Genomic DNA, 23,878 nt, shown 5'->3' with positions numbered 1-23,878 from the left:
TATGTCAAGCAAAGTTCCATTAGCACTTCAAGAAAAATCTGGAGTGGATGGGAAATAGGAACTACACCCCGGGGATCACTTCTGTCTCTCTGCTCGACAGTGGCACAGGAAAATAACTTTCTTGGGTGGCTTAAACCAGAGAACCTTGTTGGCTAGGCTTATGTAGGCCCTTGGGCGAATAGCCTAGTACCTACCCATGAACCTAAGCCAGGAACATCTCCTAAGGACAGATGCTGAAGCTGCAGAGCAAGCAGAAGCTACTGCAGCATCATAGCTGCACCTTATGGAGTGTCTAGCCACTTGTAGTGCCAAGGACAATTTGGAGGAGATACCCGTTTTAATGGGATGGTCAGGAATTGAAGCCGGCATAGAGGTGGCTTGTGATACTAAGTCCAGGGCATACTTGGTCATGTAAGTTTGATAGTTAATGGCTCTGAAGGCCAAAGTGTAGGAAGTGTAAACCTTCTTGCCTATCCTATCCATGGATTTCCTATCTTTATCCATGGGCAACATGGAGGCAGAAGGTAACAACCTAGACTGTTTATCAGGGGCAGTGGCAATCACTGCTGGGTATGCTAAGGGTGGCTTTGAGGAATTTTTGTTCCTCTGGCACCTTGTAGCCATGGTCTGAGCACTTAGGTGCAGGAGACTGAGTCAGGTGTTCTAGAGGCTGCAGTAGAAGCATTCAAGTATGCTGGAAGAACAGGGGGTACAGCTGTAGGGGAGGGGACTCCCACTTGCAGCAGTTCAAAGCATCTTTTTTGGGTTTCTGTATTTGGGAAGTATCCCATTTGAAATAGTTTTTCACTTTGGTGATTGTTTTACCAAATGGAATGTCTTCAGATGGAGAATGCCCTTCCACAGAAACTTCATCAAAAGGATAATATTCCTAGGGAGAAGCAATCTGGGATGCATAAGAGATGGATTCATCAGAGGAAGATTCATGTCCTTCTTCCTCAAGGAGGGGAGCCATGGGAATGGAAGAAGCAGAGGCAACGTAGTTGTGGGTGAAGCAGAAGGCCTGAGGGGCATAAATGCCTGCATAAGAAAAGAGGTGAAGGCCTCCCAGTTTGGAGGGCCTTCAGAAGCAGGCGTAGTGTGTTTTGTTTTCTGCTTCTTTTTGGTTGGAGTGGCCTTAAGAACCGGTCTAGAACTGGGTTTGGCAGCGGCTGTATCAGAGGTCTGGTCCCCAGTCAAAGGAACCACCAAATCTGGTTCCCCCTCGACATCAACAGGCAGCGTCTGAGAAAACTCCAGAGACGTGCTGGTCATCGGCTGAGCAGCAGCCTCCGTGAGGGAGGTCGATGGAGCCGACGGATCCGCCAAGCGCTCAACTCCTACAAATCGGTAGTAGGCAGGGCACCCGGGTGCGAAGCGGCAGGTGATGATGGCCTAGGCATCTTGGCCTTCTTACGTGGAGGTTCTTCGGTGGCCTCCGAAGCGGGATCCATCCTGATAGAAAACCAACGCCTCAAACGGCTGGCTAAGTAAAGATTTAAAACTGCCAGACGACTACGTAAGGCACAAAAGATTTACAAATAGGGCAGGTGTTATGGTTGTGTTCCTGGCCTAAGCAGAAAATGCATTTGTCATGGGTGTCTTTAGGGGAAATTTGGCGCCCGCATTGGCACTTTCCCTTTTTCCCTGACATCAGCTGAAAGCTGCAACAACCAAGCCTAAGCAATGTGAAAGATCGGTAAAATATTAGAAATGCAAAAACCCAACGGGTTACTTATCTATAATCGATCCGACGTCTGGAGAGCGATCGTACAATGCGAATTCTGTGGCTGAAAAGTTCTGAGGATTGTGCGTGCAGACGTCCCACATAAGGTCCCTGATTTATGGCCCTACATGTGACGTCCCACGAAGCTGCAACAGCCAAGCTGAAGCTTTTGTATAGGAGCAGACGTACGAGTTGCTGAAGGCAGGAAATCCCAGACCAAGAACACTGCAACATAGGAATAGAAGGACATCATATAATGTGAGGCTATATCAGAGTCAACACTATACAAGCCAGTCTTTGAGAAGATACTATCCACCAAGAGTTCTAAAACGTAGGGGGAGGGGGGTATCAAGATTAGTTAAGATAGACAACACAGATGGAACTTTATGGCAAGACATAACTTCTTTATTCGATGTTATCAAACTTCACGTAATCCTTGACTGTGGAGCAGAGACCTTAGCTAACGGAATCTTGGAAGGTCTCATGGAAGATTCCTGAGCACCAGAGCCGTGAGACCACTAGTGACCAGGTCCAATTTGTCATGTGTAATAAAGGTGTGAGGAGAGATGCCCAGGTTGCTGCTGCACAAATCTCATCTAAAGAAGCTTTGGCATGAAATACTGTAGATGCTGCTACAACTCTTGTTGAATGAGCTTTAACAGGTCCTGGTACATGGATGCCTTACCATACAGAAAGATAATAGTGTCTTTAAGCCATTTAACCAAGGTGACTTAAAACACTGGTCTTCCTAACATAACCGAAGGAAACACAGCTGGCCAGATTTTCTTTTATCTTTAGTTCTGTGAAGATAAAGTAAATGTAGACAGTACACTGTTGGAAAAATTGGGGGAAAAAGACTGGGAGATGTAAAACCTGACTGATGCTCGACTATGAAACAACCTTATTAAAGAAGGCAGGATTCGTCCAAAGGGGGACTATCTTTATGAAAGATTAAGTATGGAGATTTGCAAAACAGTATTTCAGATATTCTCCTGGCAGAGGTAATGGCCATTTTCCGGGACAAGAATTTTATGTCACAATTGGCAGATGGCTCAAATGGGGGTGAAATGAGATCTGAGGCGATTTAGTGAGGAGCACTGTGAGCTCGAGAGATTTGGAAGGCATGAGCTGGAACAGAGCCCACAGTCAAGGATTATGTGAAGACTGACATCAGATCACTAGTTTTTCATTCTAATGTAGGTTTTAGACTTTCGATTTTACAAACAAATCACCCAGAAAAGAGCAGAACAAAGATACATGGCGGACAGTTGTTGTGTCTTTTGGCTTTCCCCGGTTAGGGGTCGCCACAGCGGAACTCTGGTCCGCTAATGATTGGCAGTAGATTTTTACGTGCAGAGATGCCAGCCCTGACACACAACCTTCAATGAAGGTACGCCCATTCACGCACGTCTTCACACAGAAGACACTCTAGCTGAGAACTGAACAGGACGTCTTACTGTGAGGCGACAACGCTACCGCAGCAGCACCACCGCAGGGTGGACAGCACTTGTCTCTATCCAGGAGACAGAGACGCTAAACTGAATGAATTTGTGGTTTCCCATACATTTATCCAAATTACATTCGACTAGAGCAGGAAGTGGTTTGCATCAATGTGGAATGGAATTCTGTTCCATAGAAAAGATTTATTTTCAAATACATAGGGTCTGCGGAGGCTCAATGAGAGGCAGATGTCTGCTCTCAATATCCTGTATGATACAGAAGGACAAGGTTTTGAAGACTTGTCTGCATAGTTTTGTGATTTCGGTCCTCTTAGCTGTGGTCACTCCAGTCTGATAAGTGCTTGTACAGGTACATTTCAAACAGGACATTATATTCAATGATCAGCCTAAGGAGCCAAGTACAATGGAATGATTACAGCCCTAGACCTGGACACCATGGTTATCAAAGGACAGTTCACTATCAAAGGTTTCTAGACCCCAGACTACGGGATCAACTTTTCCAAGGATATACTGTCAATGTGAAAATTGCAAGAGAAAAAAAATGAAATAGCAGCCTTTTCAGCTATTCACAGTAGTAAAAATCTTGTTACTATCAAAATTTCTTCACTTTTGCTAATTAAAACATGTTCACATTCTTTGTACCAAAAAACGAAGTTATGCACTCACCATAACATTCCATCCGAGTAGGTCAACTTAATTTGTCAGCAACCTGTGGGCTTCAGATCAGACACGGATCAGAGCCAGCAGCATACCAAGCAAAATGATCCAAGCTCCTCCCCCCACCTGTACTACACTGCAACCTCCTTCCAATCCTAAGATTGATTTTGCCACTCAACATGTGACACCAACAAACTAAAACCTGAGACCCCTGAACCAAGGACAAACAACAAGCTCGTGAGCTCCCAACATCGAACTCAGCAGAAATAACCGCCAAGGTAAGGGGGGGAAGGACAGTTGCGGACAAATGAAGTTTATCTACTCAGATGGAACATTACGGTGAGTACATAACTTCTTTATCTGACGTAGTTACCTTCATTTGATTAGCAACCTGTGGAGACAGATTCCCCAGCTACCCAAAATTTTGGAGGGCCCTTAAGGAAGGATATTCTGGAACACTGCAGAGCCAAAGGAAGCCCTTCCTCGACACCAAATCCAGTTTATGAGTAATAAAGGTGTGAGAGGACACCCAGGTAGCCGCTGTGCAAATGTCATCGAGGGAAACTCTAGACCAGAATGCAGCAGACGTTGCCATAGAAAGCGCAGAATGAGCATGAACTCCCACTGGTTCTGGTAAACCAAGCTCTCTATATGCTTGTAGGATACAACGGGAAATCCACCTAACGAGAGTCACCTTTGAAACTGGTTTCCCCTAAAAGGGGCCTAGCAAAGGAAACAAAAAGTACAGATTTACGAAAGACCGCCGCCCTGTGCGAATAAAATGCCTGTGAATATCCAGCAAATGAAGTTTGCATTCCCCTTTTTCTGAAAATTAGGGAAAAAAAAACAGGCAAATGAATAGACTGATTAATGTTTGTCTCAGAAGCAACGTTAGGGTAAAGACGGATAAGTCCTGAGAGACACCCTGTCCTTATGAAACACTAGATATGGGGGTTTCATACAAAGAGCCTGAAGCTCAGACACTCTTCTGGCTGAGGTGATAGCTACCAGAAAAGCAGTCTTCCATGACAAGAATTAAGTCAACTGATGCCAAGGGCTCGAAAGGAGGCACAACTAAAGCCCGAGGAACCGAAGTCAGATCCCAGGACGGGGACGGATTCTTAATAGGTCGTCTCAGAAGAAAAGTGAAGTCTTACAAATTCTGGCAGCAGCGAGAGCGCCTAAATTGTTCCCTACATGGAAATGGGAAACAGCCCCCAGCTGGACCTTCACTGTGGAAGAGCTGGCTCCTTGCTGGAAGATACGAGACAAAAAGTCCAATACCGCTGGGATCGGAGCAGTAAAAGGATCCAAATTTCTCTGTGCAGCCCAAATGGAGAAACTTCTCCATTTGCTACAGTAAATTTTCTTGGTAGAGGATTTATGTGCTGCAATCAAGATGGATTTAACAGGGGAAGAGATACCGGGAGTCCTAGCAATTAGTGAAACTGGAGCAGCCAAGCTGTGAGCTTCAGGCTGCCCAGATTAGGAGGAAGCATTCCCGAGGGATGACTAATTAGATCCGGAATGGGATCCAAGATCCAGGGTGGAGCTATGAGATGAGACCGTAGGCAGGGAAACTAGACTTGACGAGGCCAGAATGGGGCTGAGGATAATTCTGCTCCCCAACCAATGAGCTTTCTATAAGAATTTTGTCATGAGCGGGAGCAGTGGATATGCATAAAGATGACCGGGTGGCCAAGCATGAACAGCATCTCTGAGGGCTTCACCCGTCAGGGGGATTAGACCGAAAACCTCGCTGCACTTCGTGTTGGATGGCGATGCGAAGAGATCGCAGAAAGGCTGACCCCACTTGAAGAAATGTTCTGCTACACAAGTGTTTAGAGACCACTTGTAGGGAGAAAGGATAGTTCTGCTCAATTTGCCCGCCAAGCAGTTGGACCGACCCAGATTGTGCGTTGCTATCAGAAAGCGGTTGGTGGAAATCGCCCATTCCCAAACTCTCATGGCTTCTCGACAAAGGGGATAAGACTTGGTTCCTCCCTGTTTGTTGATATACCAGACCACTGACATATTGTCTTACTGGATCGCAATAGTTTCCAGAGGAAGATAAGCATGAAGGGCCTGCAACCCTAAAAGGACTGCTCTCATCTCTAAAACATTTATATGCAGAACGGTCTCGCTTTGAGTCTACATGCCTTGAACAGTCCTGCCCGAACAGTGCCCCACCCTAGGAGGGAGGCGTCCATAGTCACTGTGGCTTGGGGTTGGGGCACAACAAAGGGACGTCCCTCCTGCAAATTCCGGGATCGGAGCCACCATGAGAGAATTAGTGCACACACTGCTTAGAGGGATCGGAAAATCTAGAGGTTGAAGTATCGACCACTGAACTTGCAACGTCCACTGTAAAACTCTCATATGCAGATGAGCACAAGGGAGCCATGGACCCTAAGGCTCTCAGGACTAATTCTGCTAGGGGTGCAGGGGACTACAGAAGTGCTAACACATGAAGTGCCAGGCTGCGTAGTCTGTCTGGAGTTTAAAAAGCCCTGGCCTGAAGAGAATCTATTCTCGCCCCTATGAAGTTTAACACTTGAACAGGTTGAAGGGAAGACTGAGATTTATGATGATACCCAGCCGAAGTGATATCCGAAGAAAGAAATCTCTGGCTAGTAAGAGTAGATGCCTGGCGGGAGCGGTGAGGAGCCAGTCGTCCAGGTACGGGAAGACCTGAATGCCCTGAAGTCTCAGGTGGGCCGCTACAACTGCCATAACCTTGGTGAACACCCTGAATTGATAGACTTCGCCTTGTCCATCATGATATGGTAGTATGCATCCTTGAGGTCTATCGAACACCACCAATCTTCCTCCTGCAAGAAGGGCAGGAAGGATTGAAGTGTGACCATCCAGAACTTTTCTTTGGTAACTAACAGGTTCATTGCTGATAGGTAGAGGATCGGCCTTAGGTCCCCTGTCTTTTTGGCACCAAAAAGAACCTGGAATAGATGCCGGATGTCTCTTTTTTCTAGCAGCTTTTGTATTTCCAAAGTCGCGGCCTCCCTCTGAACGGGTGGGATTTCCGGGAGGCACCTTGTATAACGGGGCTCGTTTAGATGCCGGATCCGGACTGGTCTGGGGGCACCTGCTGGATGTCTCTTTTTTCTAGCAGCTTTTGTATTTCCAAAGTCGCGGCCTCCCTCTGAACGGGTGGGATTTCCGGGAGGCACCTTGTATAACGGGGCTCGTTTGTGAAGGGAATAGAATAGCCTCTGGATATTATTCAAAGCACCCAGTGATCTGTCATGATGGACTCCCACTGGGCTAGGGGCATCGAAAAACACCCCCGACTGCCTCCAGAGAGGAGCAGTCCGGCAACCCCTCAGGGTTGCTGCGCAGGTCATTCTGAAAAAAGTTCCCGTGACCCAAAGTTATTCAGCCTCTGGGCCAGCGTCCACCTTGTTCCCCTCTGCCTCTGGGGGAGGAGTCCTGAGCATTCCGGGACTGCTGAGATTTCTGGAACCACAGCTTCTTTTGCCCTCGCTGGTTCCTAGAAAAGGACCTTTGAGGGTCAGAGAAGCGGATCCCGACAGCTGACTGCGCTTTCCCATCTTTCTCGCTCTGGACAAGCATATCGCGGACAGTCTTACCAAACCGGGTCGAACAGTCAAAGGGTGCGTTAGCGAAGGACGCCTTGAAGGGTTCTGAGAAATCACAAAGATGGAGCCAGGCGTGACGCCTTAAGAGGATACCGGTCCTGCTATTCCTAGTGGTTCCCTCGGTGTGAGAGAGTTGACTCATGGACGTACTGGACAGAGACTTGAGAATGGCCATACAAGCCGAGAAGGTCCATTTATCCTCGGCCGACATGGACTCGGGGGGGGGGGGGGGCTCTGCGTACTCTTTCACAAGGTCCCGCTGTAGTCGAATTATGTGGGTCAAGTAATTCAGTGCCCTTATAGTAAAGGTAGCTGAAGCAAAAGTCAGCTTTCCAAGACTGTCCATCACCATGGTCTCCTTGTCTGGGGGGGGGGGTGGACCGAGGAACTTTCCTGGGTGAGTTCCTTTTTTGTGGCCGCCGCCACCACCATGGCATCAACTGGGGAACCTTTGCTCAAAGAAGCTCTATCTGCCGGGGGGCTCAATATTTTGTCGAGCCTTTTGGGTATTGTCTTCACAGTGTCCGGCTCCTTCTAAACTCTGGTGGTGATAAGGTTCACCAAAGGGTCGGCTGGGGGGGGGGGGGGGGGGGAGACACACACACACACACCCAAGAGGTAGATGGACCTGTGTCGAACGGCTCCAGGAAAACAGACTCATCTGAGGAAGGTTTTTTGGGCAGACCCCCCCCCCCCTCTGGTGAAGGATTTCCATTACGTCTCTAAAAGAGACTTCTTCGGGGGAATCTTCCCTTTCCTCCAAGTCTGTATCCTCAGTGAGGGACTCAGGGGTGTCCAAGTGCCTCCTTTTACATTGGTGTTTGTGAGGAACCTCCTCGGGTGGACTCTCTGGGGAGGGATCACAAATGGTTTTGTGTTCCTTCAGGGGAACTGGCTGGGGTGCAATAGACACAGGCTGCCCCTGGGGGGACTGGATGACGGAAAACAAACCCAACTGCGAGGGGGCAGGGATGGACTCAGAGGAAAAAGAGTGAGGGATCTCTATCCTTCAGAGAGAACCCTCTCTACAACGAACGCCGAAGGATAAACGGCTTCCCTGAAACTGGTGGTGAGGGTCGCCGCAACCCTTGGATCCGAAGGGATCAGAGCCAAAGTTGGAACAGCTGGTATGCCCCACCCACAACGGGGCCAATGACGCACTCACCCCCACGGGTCCGATGCCCAACTCTCGGCTCTGAGAGCTCGAATCCAAAAGTGGATCCGACGGGAAACAGAGCTGAACTCCCCGCACCAGTAGGGGGGGGGCAGCAACACTCATCTGCAGTTGAGTTTGTAGAAACCTTCGCATCATCTGATCCATGTCTGCTTCAGAGATGCTCCAAGTCGATCTCGAGGGTGACGATGACGGCTGGGAGGGCCGATGCGAAGACAACCTCGAGGGAGGTCAAGCCTCCTCCTCCTCCAGCGAAAAAAGTGGTGAACGGAGCCTAGGAGAGGATGGCCTAGTAACTTTGACTGGAGACAAAATCACCTTGGTGGGAGGGGCTGTTGGATCCAACTCTACCTACAGCGTGTGTCCCTTCTCTCTATCTTTTTCCTTTTCTGTTTGTGTCTGTCTCCCTATGTTTGTCTTTCATTCTCTTTGTTGGCCTCTCTCTCTCTCTCCCTGTGGCAAAGTGGGAGGGCGAGTCCCGGACAGGGGAGGAGGGCCAGAGGGCTGGACAGCCACAGCCGTGGCTGGCGAAAATGCTGTGGAAGAAGAAGCAGAAGTTAATTCCGTGGGTAGAAGACCCGCCAGAATCAACTTGTTCCTGCGATCCCGCAGGGCTCGGGAGTTGAAGGCCGCACAGATTTTGCAGCCGGATGACAAATGAGGCACCCCCAAGCAAACTACACACAAGAGTCTGACCGTCGACAGCTTGTGGCCACATACTGAGCACTTAGAGAAAGTCACTTTCTGACTTTCCGACATAGTAAACACACACACACCACACACACTCTACAGATGAGAAAGGGGGGGGGGGGTCTACACTGACAAAGTCAACAACTTTCTAACTTACAAAAAGCAAATATCTAGCGATGAAAAAAACCCATAATGAAAGATAAACTAATAACTATCTATAGATATATCAAAGGTGCACACACAGACAAATAAAATTCGAAAAACCCTGACAGACTTGCCAGGAACTCAAAAATCCTGTGCTGTCAAAGCCGCGGCAAACAAAATCTGGGGATTGGAAAGAGGTTGCAGTGTAGTATGGGTAGGGGGGGGGAGCTTGGAACTCGGATCTTTTTGCTTGGTATGCTGCCGGCTCGGATTCGTGTCGCATCAGAAACCCACAGGTTGCTGATCAAATGAAGTTAACTACTTCACATCAAGAAATCTTGTTGCAATTAAACATAGCTTCACTTCTTAGTAGCAAAACAAATCTATACTGGGTGAAACTTGTACAAATCTGCAGACAAGTGCTTGGCTTATGTAAAGAAACTACAAGTCAATCATGTCTGTACACATTTCAAAAAAGAAAAAACATTCTGCTTTATAGAAACGTAAACCATGACTGGTTAAAACTTAAATATCTCTTAAAATATTTATTAGAAAATCGGTGGTATTAATATTCCAATAGTTATCTTGCTTCCAGCTTCTGCGTGACTGAAGTATTTGTAGCCAAACACTTCTGTAGTAAAACTTGCTTTCTAGTTTCTTTATATAAGCATGGTGCTTATGACAATTTACACAAGTTTCACCCAATAAAGATTTGCTGTCTTGCTACTAAGAAGCAAAGCTATTAATTGCAACAAGATGATTTGTTTTAGTACGAAGAACGTGAAACTTTCTTCACTAAAGAAATCATCTTGACCGCAAAAACATTTTTTTTTTACACTGTTTTAATTTACAATTACTTCTTACTACTGCTTGAAGCTTGGCTTGGATAGCTCAAGAGAGGTTACACTTCCATATTTTTTCTAGTTGTTTTGACCTGAATACTTGGACACTGTCTACTACTGGATGGTTTGAGCTAACTAAACTTCAGGGTGCTCACAGCGCATTTCTGAGCAGAGTTGCAAGAGAAGATTACATTATGTACGTACTGACACTAGCTATTTGTTTTGATAAAGACTCTGTTGAAGGATTCACTTGCCTGAAATTATGACGGCACCAAATTCACAGTTTCATCAAGTTTAATGCCACTGACGGACTAAGTGACACCATTTAAAAACCTCTTCTGGTATTACTAACATTAAGCTGTTTGTTACAGCTGAGAACAGCTTTTGACTTAATCAGACTGCTTGTACAGAAGTGTTTTACTTAACAGTATATTTTGGTAAACTGGCTGTGGTCAAGTTACATCTGCAGAGTTGTATGCTTGTAGTTTGTACAACATGTACACCATGACAGATCTGGGCAACAACTTTTATACATTATAACAGGAAGAACAGAAAACTTATTAAGTGAAACAAAACAAAAATAAGCAGTCTGCAATTGTGTCATCAACTGATGCCATGGATGTGCCAACTATCAGAAAACATTTCCTTTAACAAAATGTGAAGGGGTCACAAAGTTATGTCAAGGACACTCTAAACAGATGTCAGTGCCTGTTAATGGTATCAAGCACAATCTTCCTACTACTGCTGCTGTTTGTGGCAACGCTTGCAGCCGGCTTAACTGTAGCCTGCTTTAAACTAGAACTTTTCTCTTAATGGGCACTGCCTATAAAGCCTAAGGTAATAAGCTACTAATGGAATTCCCCTTATCTTCCTGAGATACTAGCAGCAGCACAGTCCTGTTAAATACTACACATACAGAAAAGCAAAGACAATGGTTTATCTCAATGGATTTTCTCAAAGAAAAGGTGAAATTTATATGAGGAATATTTTCTACACTTGGGAGAAGAAAACACTACACAGTAGGAAAGCAGAGTGTCACCTATTTTTAAGAAAGGAGCCAGGGCAAGTAGACACTGTGATGAAGCAGAGGCTTTTGGGATTCTGTTCTTTCAAATATACAGTATTTCTTTAGTCTTATTTTTTTTAAAGGACCTGGGAAGTATAGTTAATATTGAGCTCTACAGAAAAATGCTGACAAGCCCAAACACGTGGGAAATGACACTTGACTAACATGTTTCTTACTGAATTCCAAAGTCCATGCAAGATGCTAGTAGGAATAATACATACAATAAAGAATTAGCAGCATTTGTTGCCCACATTGTCCACCTGGGCACAAGTTCCCTATTTTACGTGGTAGCACAGAGAGAGAAGCACCAAGTATAATACACACACAAAAGGTAACACCACCAGATAAAAATTACAACTTAATTGCGTGTGCGTGTATGTATACATGGTTCTATTGCTGTATGATTAATGCTTTAGTGTCAAACTGTAAACACTGAAAGCTTGAACACAGAAAATAAAACAAACAACGAATGACAAAAGGAAAAACCTATTAACATTATCCCCCAGAACTCTAGCCTCAAACTCATCTGAATAGTGGCAGTCTTACAGGGTTTTATGAAGGTAAGGTGTAGGGTAGGGGGAGGGGGCAGTATTAGTGTTAGTACCCATTAGAGGGGGCAGGGGGCTCAAACCCCCACATCACCTTAGTAATGGGTAGTGACCCTAACGCTGCCCTTCCCCATCAACCCCACTCCTACAACCTTACCTTCAAGAAAATCTTCTGCACTCATACAGACCCCAACCTTTACTCATACACACGCACAAACTCTCACCTCTCCAACCCAACCTCTCTACATTATACACAAACACCACTACCACTCACAGCTATCTGTACCACTGACATTAAACCACACCCCCTTGCATTTGTCAATGAAACTACATTTCAAAAAAAATGCAAGGGATGGGACTCTTTCTACACACAGACTTACTACAATAATTTACTTAATTAGCACAAAAACGCTAAAATGTTGAAAGTTAAAATGTCAACACTCAAAGCATCGGCAGCAAACTTCATACGCTACAAGACACAACCTCAGAGCATGCAAATAAACATCTCCAGTACACAGATGGCCCTAAAAAGTTGACAAAAACTGTAGAAAACCAAACATCGACAATGTTTAACGTGCATGCTCCACAACATAACTTCTGAGCATGCAAATTAAAAAAAAAAAAGTGTATTTTTTTTGCAAAGGGGCCCCAATGCACTCCTAGCCTCCCTACTAGTTACACCACATCCTAGATAGCAAAATATCAGGGGAAGGGCATAGGCCTCAATCAGGGTACTATGTGGATTTTGACACAAGTCTAACAGCTTACAAGAAAGCTGTGAACTTGACTAGAAAGTATGCATTTTATTCACATACACACAAACCATCCACACCTCTCTTCCCTCATTTTGCACATGAGGTCACAGTGGCACTTTAACAGTGCCAATCTAGAGCCAAGGTTTACACTGCTCAGTGGCTAGCCCTGCCACGGTAATTCTACACCACACACAGCCAATTTAACAAGTCCAATCTACCTGCCACATGTCTTTGGAATGTGGAAGGAAACCAGAGCACCCGGAGGAAACCCATATGGACAAAGGGGAACATGCAGACTCTACAAAGAAGGCACGCCAAGCCAAGAATCAAACTGGGGACCTCTTGCTGTGAGGCAACACTAGATACACAGAGGCTTAACTATGACTGGGTGAAGGGTGCAGAGGGCACCACTGAGTGAACCCTCCTCCAAGAACCAGCTGGATAAGGGACTTTTGTTGGGGCTTCTAGCACTGAGCAGTAATGCCTTTTTGTTATTTGGATTTTGTTAAGTTGTAAGGTTCTGAAGACAGTGCCTATTAAAGGCACTATAGGGATGGGGAAGGCTTTAACCAATACAAAGCCTTGTAAAGACAGACAACAGGCCTTCCCTAGCAAAACAGTGAGTGTTCACCCCCCCCACCCCCAGGCTGACATACACGAGACCCCCCCCCCTTTTTGAGTTATACCAGAATCAAAGCCAATTGCTGAAGTCAATCTTTTGTTAATATTGCAGCATCATCAATGTTAAAATGCTACACAAAGTTATGCCACAACTGCCTTGGTCAAATATTCAGACAGCACTGCCATGTCTCTCTTCATATAATCCAGGGAGGCATGTCTTACATTTAACTCCCACATTCACTCAATTCACTATGAAGGTGTCATGTGCATTTGGTTTACAAATACTTCAGTGCATACATGATGTAGCAAATCCTGGCACCCAATAAGCAACTAACGGTGACCTTCTCCTTACTAATTAAATGTACACCTCATTAGCGGAGAATGTCTCACTATGGAGTCACTTATGGCTAGAATCTATGCAGTCACTTATGACTAAAATGTTGGATTGTTGAGGTTTGACTTGCGGTCTTTTGACTCAACACAGAGATCCTTAGATTCAAAGTTTCATTGATGGTGCTGTCTGAGCTGAGCATGAGGTTACTAAAAGTATTTGCTTCTTAGGTTGCATTTAGAAAGTCTTGGTGGTTTAGTCAGGTTACTTTAGAGACTCAGAACAGGTTGGTCTAGGTCTGGTCCATATTGTGCGCAGTAAGTATAGTGTAGTACTGTGAGTTGCTGTCCCATCTGCTATCTGTAGTGAAGCAAGAACACTCTACAACATTTCACACACTAAGTTTAAGTAGGTGGGCTGTCAGTAAACAAGACAACTGCTAAACTGTCTTGTGATACCCACTTCAATATGGCTATTTAAAATTTTTACTTAAAAAAATTAAGATTTAGACCAGATGACTGAATATTAAAAAATGGAGAACTGACAGTTGGGTAAGAGGGCCTGAGGGATAACATTTTATTTTGTTGCTGTTCAATTTGTTAAAAAAATTAAAGAATGGCATCCGAGGAAAGTAGCACTCACCTTATGATGGCTTTGCATATCAGTAATGCATCAAGAAGCACCACACCAGTGTTAGAACAAAACTGTTAACCTTTTGAATTTTGACATGTAAGGCAAGTACTATTTACCTTGCATCAGTGGCTTAAAAGCTTTAAGTGTCAAGAAAGCAGCAATCCCTTTTCAAAATTAAGTGGCTACAGCACTGTAATCATTTAAATTTCACTCAAACCGTAATTGCAAGACTACTGCAATAAATGCAAAAAAGGTATAGACTGCGAGTTTTACAATTTCTTACCAGTAACGAGAAGAAGACCACTGGAGAGTTGCTTAAGGAAAATCACACGCTGCAAGAGAAAAAAAATTCAGCACTTAATCACCCAGGATGAGTGCTAAACAGACTTCCCTACATAAACTGTACATTTTACATGTGATGATTAACCCCCACCTGGAGAACTATATAAACAAACAGCCACAAAACTAATGCCCCCTTCTCAGGTTCCAAGCCAGTAACACCCTGAAAGCACTCCTGTTTATAAGCTGTAGCATTCCAAATTTGGTTCCTCAGGAAAAGAAAAGCACACTATCTAATCATTACAGTGCAGAAAGAAAAAAAAATCCATCAGCAAGAGAAATTTATAGGCTTCAGACTACTGCACACTGACATTCTAACACCAGCTACTAAAACCAGTTTTCCCCTTTATTCAATCTACAGTATCACGTTTACTCTACTCAGTGTCACAGTGGAGGTGAATCCTAATCCTACTCTATCGAATAGTAGTTTGCAAGGTAGCAGAACAGCCAGGTTGGAATGTCTGCCTAAGACAGAATACAAACACCCCACTCACATCTTATGCATACAAATGGGCAATGGAGGACAGTCAATTCTCTGGAAATCAGGTTTTGGAAGGAAACTGTGTAAGTAATGAAATCTTAAGTGGACAAAGAAGAATCAGACTCTGCTTAGTAGACAAAGCTAGTCTCATTCCTTGTTCAAGCACCGGTCCTCAGTCTTTTGAATCACCTCAAACTAGCACAATACTATTTTTCAGGTCACAAGCTGCCACAAACTAAACATTCTGGTTAAGGCCTTACCACTGCCCTCTATAGTAAACAACTTCACAATCTAAACTTTTAACCACCAAGGAATTTCTAATTCAATGGTCATTGCCCTTCGTATTACATCAAGTCTGTTCATTCAAAGCAGTCAACACCAGAGGTTTCTTCCTACTCAACTACCTAATTTCACAGCCTTCTCTTTCAAAAAAAGTATACTCTTACTTTATCAAAACCAAAAAGCTATTTCCTCAGCCACTACAGTCATACAAGGTCTTCCCAGAATTCTTTTCAGTCTATTATTTTTACCCCTAAGTTGATAGCCCACTGCAATTAGGGTGAAATCAGATGTGACAAGCAGGTGGTGCTGCCTCCCACCTTCACTTCTGCTAGCTCTTCAATCAGTTCAGTACTTTCCCACAAGCAGGGTTGTTAGGCTGGCTATGTGATATGGGCGAGTGCCGAAGTGTCAGTTTAGATCTTAAGATTCATGGCCAGCTGGTACTATCCAAATGTATGGAAACCACCACTGCTGCGATCATCACACAGAGGGCATTTGTTTTTGTCCGCACGCATTGCAAGGCCAACTGCCTACCTCCCACACAACTTTCTTAAAAAAACAAACTTCATGGCCACACAACTGTGTGGAAAGGACAGAATCCCCCATGTCTGTACTCAATTCCACATGTATGGCTTACATAAAACGACAAAAAAAAAACATAACCTTTAGACATATAGACCAACACTTAAGCAAACAAATTCCTTGTAAAATTTCAAATTTTACAGCACCCTAACATAAACCTCCATTAACTGGAACTTGATGAGGAATATACTCATTCCTCCATTACTAGCAATGGTGAGTCATGTTTTATTAAAGTGGAAATGTTCATTAGAAAGTTTTTAAAGGTTACTGGGGGAGTTGCTAGTTTGGGCATAGTTACTGTCTGCCTCTGTCTATCAGACATGTGAGCCAGACCAGGGTGAATTTGAGTTTCTACCCATTGGTCAAGGTTATGCCAGACTAGGATGACAGACAGACTCTGCTTCACATGGAGAGCTTGTTCCACAGCATGGGAATCCTCTGACACACCTGTCTTGCCAACATGTCCTATTTATGTCAGGAGCAAAATTTAAATCCTTGGATCCAGTGGTTCAACCACTGTTCATTTTGTGGATGTGCAGAAAGTCCATAAGAGCTGGATGCAAGGATGCCTCTATACCAGACATAGATCACCTCTCAGTAACCTGCAAGAGAGTATAGAGAAAGGGCTTTAAGGCAACCCATATAGGACAATGTGTTTATATCCAAGATTATCTTGATGAGGAACCTGTGGGCATTCCAGCTATTGTATATACCTGGACAGGTACATGCAGAAGGGGGCATTATATTACATGGGTCTGATAAGAGCCAAATAAAGTAGTACTACTTCCTTAGACCAGGATGCCATGTCCTTACTTATAAGTTGGGTGACCTAGAATGACTACTGTTTTCACATGTTGTCAGAGGCCAGACTACTAAATCCATATGTTTCCAGATTACTGACTACCAAACCAACTCTTATGGGCATTTTACAGATTGAGTAAGTAGCCTGGGTGGCAGTCCTCCCAAGACACACTATAATGCATTTCATGGTACTGAGTTTTAATCCATGACTCTGGCACCAGTCATTTGTTATTGACCCTCCTGCAAAATGTTTGCGTCATTTGGGAATCTGTGGTAGCTCCCAATTTGCAGTTATCTGCAAACTTGGCCAGCCAAAGACCACTGATATTAGCCTTTACCTGCAAGTAGATGCCACATAGCAGATGTCCCAGCAAGGAGCCCTGAAATAAATATCACTGAAGGTGGTCTCATCAATCTGGACTTCCTGGGTCCTGCCTGTGAGCCAGCTGGCAATCCAGCGAATCATGTAGTGGTTTACACCCAATTCAGCAAGTTTATCAGCTAAACCCAAGTGGGATATTATATCAAGCTTCTTAGACAGGTCCAGGTTGGCAGTACACAAGTTTTCCCCTCATCCACTACTTTGGTGACTTTACAGACATCCAAAAGATTTGGTAGGCATAACCTTCCCTTGACAAAGCCAAAAGGGGTTGGGTCCAGCATCTGAAGGTTGTCTGCGTCTTTGATCATCTCTTGATAAACTGTTTCAAAGCATTACATATTTGACTAGTCAATTTCTGGGATCAGCCGATGGTTCACCTTTGTGAAGTGGGATAACAATTGCAATCCACTATTCTTATGGTATAAAGCCTATTCTGAGTCTACAGTTTAACAGGGGCTGAAGTGGTCCTGACAAGTTGTATTTCAAACTATTTAGGAGACATCCTGGGACATGAGGTCCACTAAGGGTGTGTTTTTGACTTTAAACAGCACCACCAGGACCTGCTCCCTGCCAACAGCAGGGGGCGTGCAAATGGGCATTTCATGAAGGAAGCAGGGATGAACCTGGAGAATCTTCTGGCTGACCGTTTTAGCTCAATGTCACTCTGCTCAAAGAAGGTGGCACCAGTGACCAAGAGCTTGGCACACTGTGTACTGCCTATGAGTTTACAGGCACAGCTACAGAAGACCTTGTAGCTGTCTTTAGTCCGAGGCAAACAACCCTTAAAACTGGTCTTGAGACTTAGTCCTCAGTTTCTTGTTTAGATCGCTCTTATCATGGGAGTAATAACACTCTTCCTTTGGTTACATATGCTATTAAGGTTAGGATTCCACCACCGTGGTATGTTTTTAGAATTTGTTTTGGGCTTGCTTTTCGTTTAGTACAGCAGTCTCTACACAGCCATTTACATGGTGGTACAGAGCCTCTACGAACAATTTCCACACAGTTCACTTGTGAACTGGTGTTAAGACGGCACTGAATTTTGACAAATTATTGCTTAACAGGACACTGTTTGCTTTGGAATACTTTCTATTACAGGGTTTGCTGGGGTTACCAAGCTGATTTTCTATTTCGAATGAGACAGCTTTGAGGTCCGACCTCAACAGTGACACTGGGGAGCACTCGCCCTTAATGTCGAGTACCAGGTCCAGTATGTTTGAGCCTCTGGTGGGTGTGCTCACTATTAACACATACTCTTGACCAGATAAAGTCAATCACTGTGCCTGCAAGCTTGAGGCAGTTTATGTTTCACAGTCTACGAAGGAGTAAATCTCCCATGAGTAGGTAGTTGGTTTAACAGCAAGCGTCTCCTGTAGATCCAGGCACAAGCTATGGATACTTGGTACGCAGGGTGACCTATAGTTTGCTAGGATATGGCATGGGACTTTGTCTTTGGTGATTTGCACATGATTTAAGTCCAGGGCATCATCCTGTTTAACTAACTTAGAGGTACATGTACTGCTAATGTAGATAAAGATTCCTACCGTTTTGTTCCGGTCTGCGAGGCTGATGGTCTAAATGTGTGGAAGGCACTGAATTCTTCCACTGCTGTAATTAAACCATGTCTCTGCAACAGCACATATGTCTATATTCCCCAGAGTGAGGAAATCTTGTAGATTGTGAAGTTTCTTATTTAGGCTGCTACCATTGAGCAGTTAACACCTTTAGGTTACTTTGGGCTAAAGCTAATGTTTATGTTCTAAAACCTATCAATGCCTGCCTGATGTGTATTTATCACCACATAACAATAGCTGCTCTCAAGGAAAAAAAAAAAAAAAACCCATGTTACAAAATTTTCTTAAGTTTTTGGCATTAGTTTTCATAAAATATACTGTACCGGACAAAACTCATCAGTACTCAACACAAAACTACACAGACTGCAGTACAACACATTACACAAACAGTGACTGGGCTCTCCTGTGTGCAGAAATTTCATGAATGACATTCCAGAGCCGGAGATAAAGCTCTGCTGCAAAGTACAGCCCAGGTGATGAGACCACTGGCTGCCAAGAGTATTAGTATCTAAATTTAGTCAGCAAGGGAATGTTAGGATTAATGGATACTGGTTATGTTCAAAGCATCCTAGTTCCCTAAACTGAAAAATGGACAGAACTTTGTACTGAGCATTGTATGGACTTTTCCCTCTGCGGCTTCCACCCCCCCCCCAATTCTCCTAGCTGTATTTGAAGCCAGGGATGGGCATCTACACCATAGAGGACTATTAGTAACTACGTTTTTGTTTGTTTTATTTGTATTTTTACCGGTAACGGTTAAATTGCTAAGGGGGTGCTGCACTCCTGAGCATGCAGACCTTTGGGTGAACTGAAGCCCCATCTACATGTGTTGGGAGTTAGCTGCCATAATCTTTTACATCCATGTCACATATTGAAAAGATCACGCCAAGTTCCTTGACACCCTGGCCAAGTTTCTCCTAGTAGCAACAGCCTCAAGTCTCACCTGAACACAGGCTATTAGACTAGTGGGACTAACCCAGTCAAGGAAGGATAAATAGAAAAACTGTTGGAAGTGCTTTGGGCATAAGCCAAGTTTACGATAAAGCATCTCTATCAACACATTCTGCGTATGTACAAAATAATCCCCTCTTTAAGGGACCCTTCATCAGGTTCTGCAGAAGGCCTTTTCCATTGTTTTTTGCATATTACACAAAAAGACGGCACATTTCTAGCAATATTTCTATTTATCAAGGAATTCCACAAGCTCTACTGAAGAAACTCAGCAGTTTGAAGCAGAAGTCAAACAAGACTAAGACTGACATTTCAGAAACAAATCCAGACAAAGTAAGAAGATAAAAACTTAAGTCTCACCTTGCCTCGATGGCGACCTGTGAGCAAAATTAAGACTGTCCCAGGTGTGATTGATGGCCTGAGATGCCTCGTATGCTGGCTGAAAGGTTTCTTACCATGACTTAGCAATTTACGGGGAACATCTTCTGTAGGATAATAACGAGGCTGAGAGAGAGAAAACAGACAAAAACCCATTTAAACATTCAAGTGACACTTGGATCACACAGTATACAACTTAACAGTAGTTTTAAGATTATGCCCCAATAAATTACATACAACTAAACTTTTCATCCGTACCATTTCTGGCTGAAAAGGTAAACCACATCCTACTTCTAGGATTTCTCAAGGCCAGACAGGAGTATTAGGAAAGGTGTATTCAATTCCATAACTGAACACAAGGTTACACATCTAACAGTTTAACATGAATTTAACAGGATTTCATTAAAGTTCTTGTACCCATGCTTGTTCCATATCAAACATTCTAGTTCTTCTAAAAGGTTTGCAGTATGCATCAAGTATAGAAAATAACTTCACACTAAATTATCTGACAGTTGTACCACTCAGTGCCTCTTAAAGAACATTCTGCATGTTCAAATATATGGCAGTCCCCAGCCATTTAGAAGGACCCACAAAAGTGAGTGCACTGTGTGCAGTTATGTCACTGACCACTACATCTCAGAGCATCATACAGCCTCAGCTCCAAATACTACAGTAACATCCGATAAACTCTCACCATGCAATTGCACAAGTCTAACGCCAGCCGTTTGTATAGGCTCTCTCAGAATTACAAAGGAAGTTTATAGCTTTCATACCTTAAACTAGCCCTCTCTCACTCTGAGGTGCTTAATAATTCTACACTATTAAATAAGAGAACATATTCATCTTCTATCTCTAAACAGCTCTGTAGTACAATGTTAAAAGCTCAAGAGTAATGAAACCACAGTGCAAGTAATCGTCAGGACTTTTCTGTGAACTTCCCTGCAGCAAGAGAAGACATGCTGCTCGTCATGATCTAAAGGGTAGTTAAATCTAACAATTTAGATGGTAACCGAACAGCAGTTGTTTCTAAATGGCCTTACCCAATTAAAGTTAAAAAGGTTTCTTACCATCTTACGAAGTTTCACCAAGCGAGTACCCCCATTTTTATCTCCACCAACAGTCTTGGTGATAGTAGCAGGTGCCTTCTCCTTCAGCTTCTTTTCAATCTAGAATGGAAACCAACACCACTGTAATTTACATAACAAGTACTCTGCTCAAGATCTCAGTTTTGCTGCAAACATGAAAAGTAGCATATGCTCAAAGCAAACAGCTTTTAAAATGCAAACTGAGCCCTCTCTATCAAGCTCCTACCTCATTTCAGACCCAGCTTTTATTATTTTGCACAACCAAAAGAAAGGTCAACAGTTCCTAAACAAAGAAACAACATTAAGCGAATTCACCCAATGTTAGTTTCCTGGCTTAGTGGGATAAATCCTCCTCCTCTATGCCACAGGTTATCAGATTTCAATTAGTTGCCCAACTGGTGGAGGAGCTAGCACAAATGAGAAAGGAGTACAGCAGCTTGCCCCAGCTCAGAAGGGCAACGATTTTGCCTATTAAAGAAAAAGGACTTCAATTAAGCAAACTGTAGCAATGCAACTGGAAACTAACACTGAGGCACAGATGCTGCCTTTGTTTGTGCTACAAGACAAAGATGTAGAAATGAATTCATGGGCTTAAAGCAAAAAATTCTGATCCCCAGTGGATGAAAGCACCCTTCTCAGAGATAGAAGCCTGTCCCAGACAGACACAATCGGAAAGCTCTCTACTTCTGAGGCAACAAAAGAATCACATGGAGTACTTGGGAGGGAGTTAGGGATATGCACCCCTGCTTATCTCATTACAGTAGGGTGATGCTTGTAGGTGCTTCTGCAGACATCGTTAAGTGTCAAACATTGCTTGCTCATATTTGAATTAATTTTAAAACAATGCTACACAGTATTAAAATATTTCATAATACTTTTTGTAATGTTCATCTCAATTGTAATTTCATAATTGTTTACTACACTGCGGCTTTTGTCCTAGGGTCTCCATTGAAAATGGGCTTCTGGCTTATTTGGAACCACCCAGTTATAAATGTCAAAAGCTTATTCAACGCCCAAACTGTGTGGATATTTCACCTTTGTCTAGTGCAGGTAAATAGATATTGTTCATTTAAGTCAAATTTCTTGCTTTTCTAAATATATTTATAACAAAGTAGCACAGACAAAACTACTTGGCCTCATATAAAAACCTCTCAAGTGAATGAACAAAATGCTACTAACATTATGGTTGCTGAGAATTTTTTTTACAAAATAAATTTACTAGCTACTTGGTTTACTGTGACTTACAAAATGCAGTTTAACATTTGTTGACCGGGTTTGTCTGGCTGAGCTGACAGCCCTTTTTCAGTGGCGGCCCGGGAGATAAACTCCACGAAAATTACAATAAAAAATGTGTATATGAAATTAGTATTATAAGCAAAACAATTAACATTTTCAAGTTGAAAAAAGTAAAAGCATAACAATTTACAGTGCTTGTTAAGTACAGCCAAGTGTAGTTAGAGTTAGTGAGAATGCTACAGGTAGTAAAGTAGAAATATTTTAAGATTGAGTGACAGGTAATTACCTAGATAAAGAGGACAAAGACAGCTGACACACAAAAGAAATTACCAATGAGGGCAGAGAGTAGGCTATTTAGGAGAGGGAGACAGTTTATAGAGGATGAGTACAGTGGTAAGACTAGCAACTTTTTAGGTAGTCTTGGTGGCTGATTTACAATCAGAGTTGTTTGAGTGTTCTTATTTTATGGGAGTTTGTTCCAAAAAATGGCAGGGTGGTAGCTATACAGGTTTTGACCAATTTCGCTCTAGGGTTTATAGATTTGTAGTAAGTCTTGGCCTGAGCTTTGGAGAGTTGTAGAAGATTAAAGGGGACAAGCTGGGACAGAAAGATGGTTAGTACAAGACAGACAAATCTCAAGATGGGAGAGGAGTAACAGTTGGGGGAATTCTAGCCAGTTTAAAGGACAACTATAAGAAAATAATTAAAATATATATATATATATTTAGCTTTTCCTTAAGTTTTGCTCATTGCAAACATGTATATATCAGATAGAATAAATCTAATTTTATTCTGTCTGTATTCCTGACTGCCATCCTGGGGCAGACATCCAGATGAGAATTAAGTTTATTCTAAAGAAAAATATTCCCCACAATACACTGCAAGTCCACTGCATTTGAGATTTTAGTACCTATAGCTGGACTGTCACATTACTGTTCCATTCACTTAGAATGGAAGAACACAGATGAGAAGCTATTTTTCAAAGGCCTCAGTAAAAATATAATTCACCGTCATGCGTACATTGTCACTCGTACAAATGTTTGCTGCTGATGTTACACATTCTGTGAAATAGGCTTCCCAAACTAGCAGCTCTTTGCTGACATAAGCCTTTTTTTTTTTTAGACATTTAAGTTGGATCTGCCTCAGTTCCTTCTAAAGTTGACACTCCCATATTCCAACCCCCCCCCCCCGCTAGCAAGAGTATCACATTTTCTGCACTGTAAGGTGCAGCTATTCAGTCAGCTTTGCATAATAATACACAAACAGATTTGCTTGCAGTCTATCAGGTGTATCACTGAAAGTGTTAACTCATCTCTCTACTTACTCCCATCATCTGAATACCACTTTTACAGTAAATCATGTTACAAAAACGCTTTTTTGCAAACCTTGATACAAGACTGTTTAAGTATTCCTCTAAGCATGCCTGTAGCATAAACTGATTACAATTCATATTGTCCACGGACAGATTCGTCTCAGTTTGAAAAAAAAAAAAAAAAAAAAGCTATTTGCCTTAAAATAGAATTTCA

General features: G+C 43.3%; 1 protein-coding gene across 1 annotated transcript in view; it reads right to left on the bottom strand.

Moving 5' to 3' along the window:
• RPL6 (ribosomal protein L6) overlaps nucleotides 1–23,878 on the bottom strand; it is a 196,471-nt gene that overhangs the window by 131,860 nt on the left and 40,733 nt on the right. Inside the window, exons 2-4 of the mRNA XM_044068421.1 lie at nucleotides 21,099–21,197; nucleotides 20,014–20,157; nucleotides 14,545–14,593 (exon numbers count right to left, since the gene is read on the bottom strand). Coding sequence (XP_043924356.1) covers nucleotides 14,545–14,593; nucleotides 20,014–20,157; nucleotides 21,099–21,197 — 292 coding nt within the window. The remainder of the gene's footprint in view (nucleotides 1–14,544; nucleotides 14,594–20,013; nucleotides 20,158–21,098; nucleotides 21,198–23,878) is intronic.

The sequence above is a fragment of the Protopterus annectens genome, chromosome 4.part0, assembly GCF_019279795.1.
Source record: "Protopterus annectens isolate FY-2018-M chromosome 4.part0, PAN1.0, whole genome shotgun sequence".
NCBI lineage: Eukaryota > Metazoa > Chordata > Ceratodontiformes > Protopteridae > Protopterus > Protopterus annectens.
The sequence above is the reverse complement of the archived record's forward strand: the minus strand, read 5'-3'. Positions and strand labels throughout refer to the sequence as shown.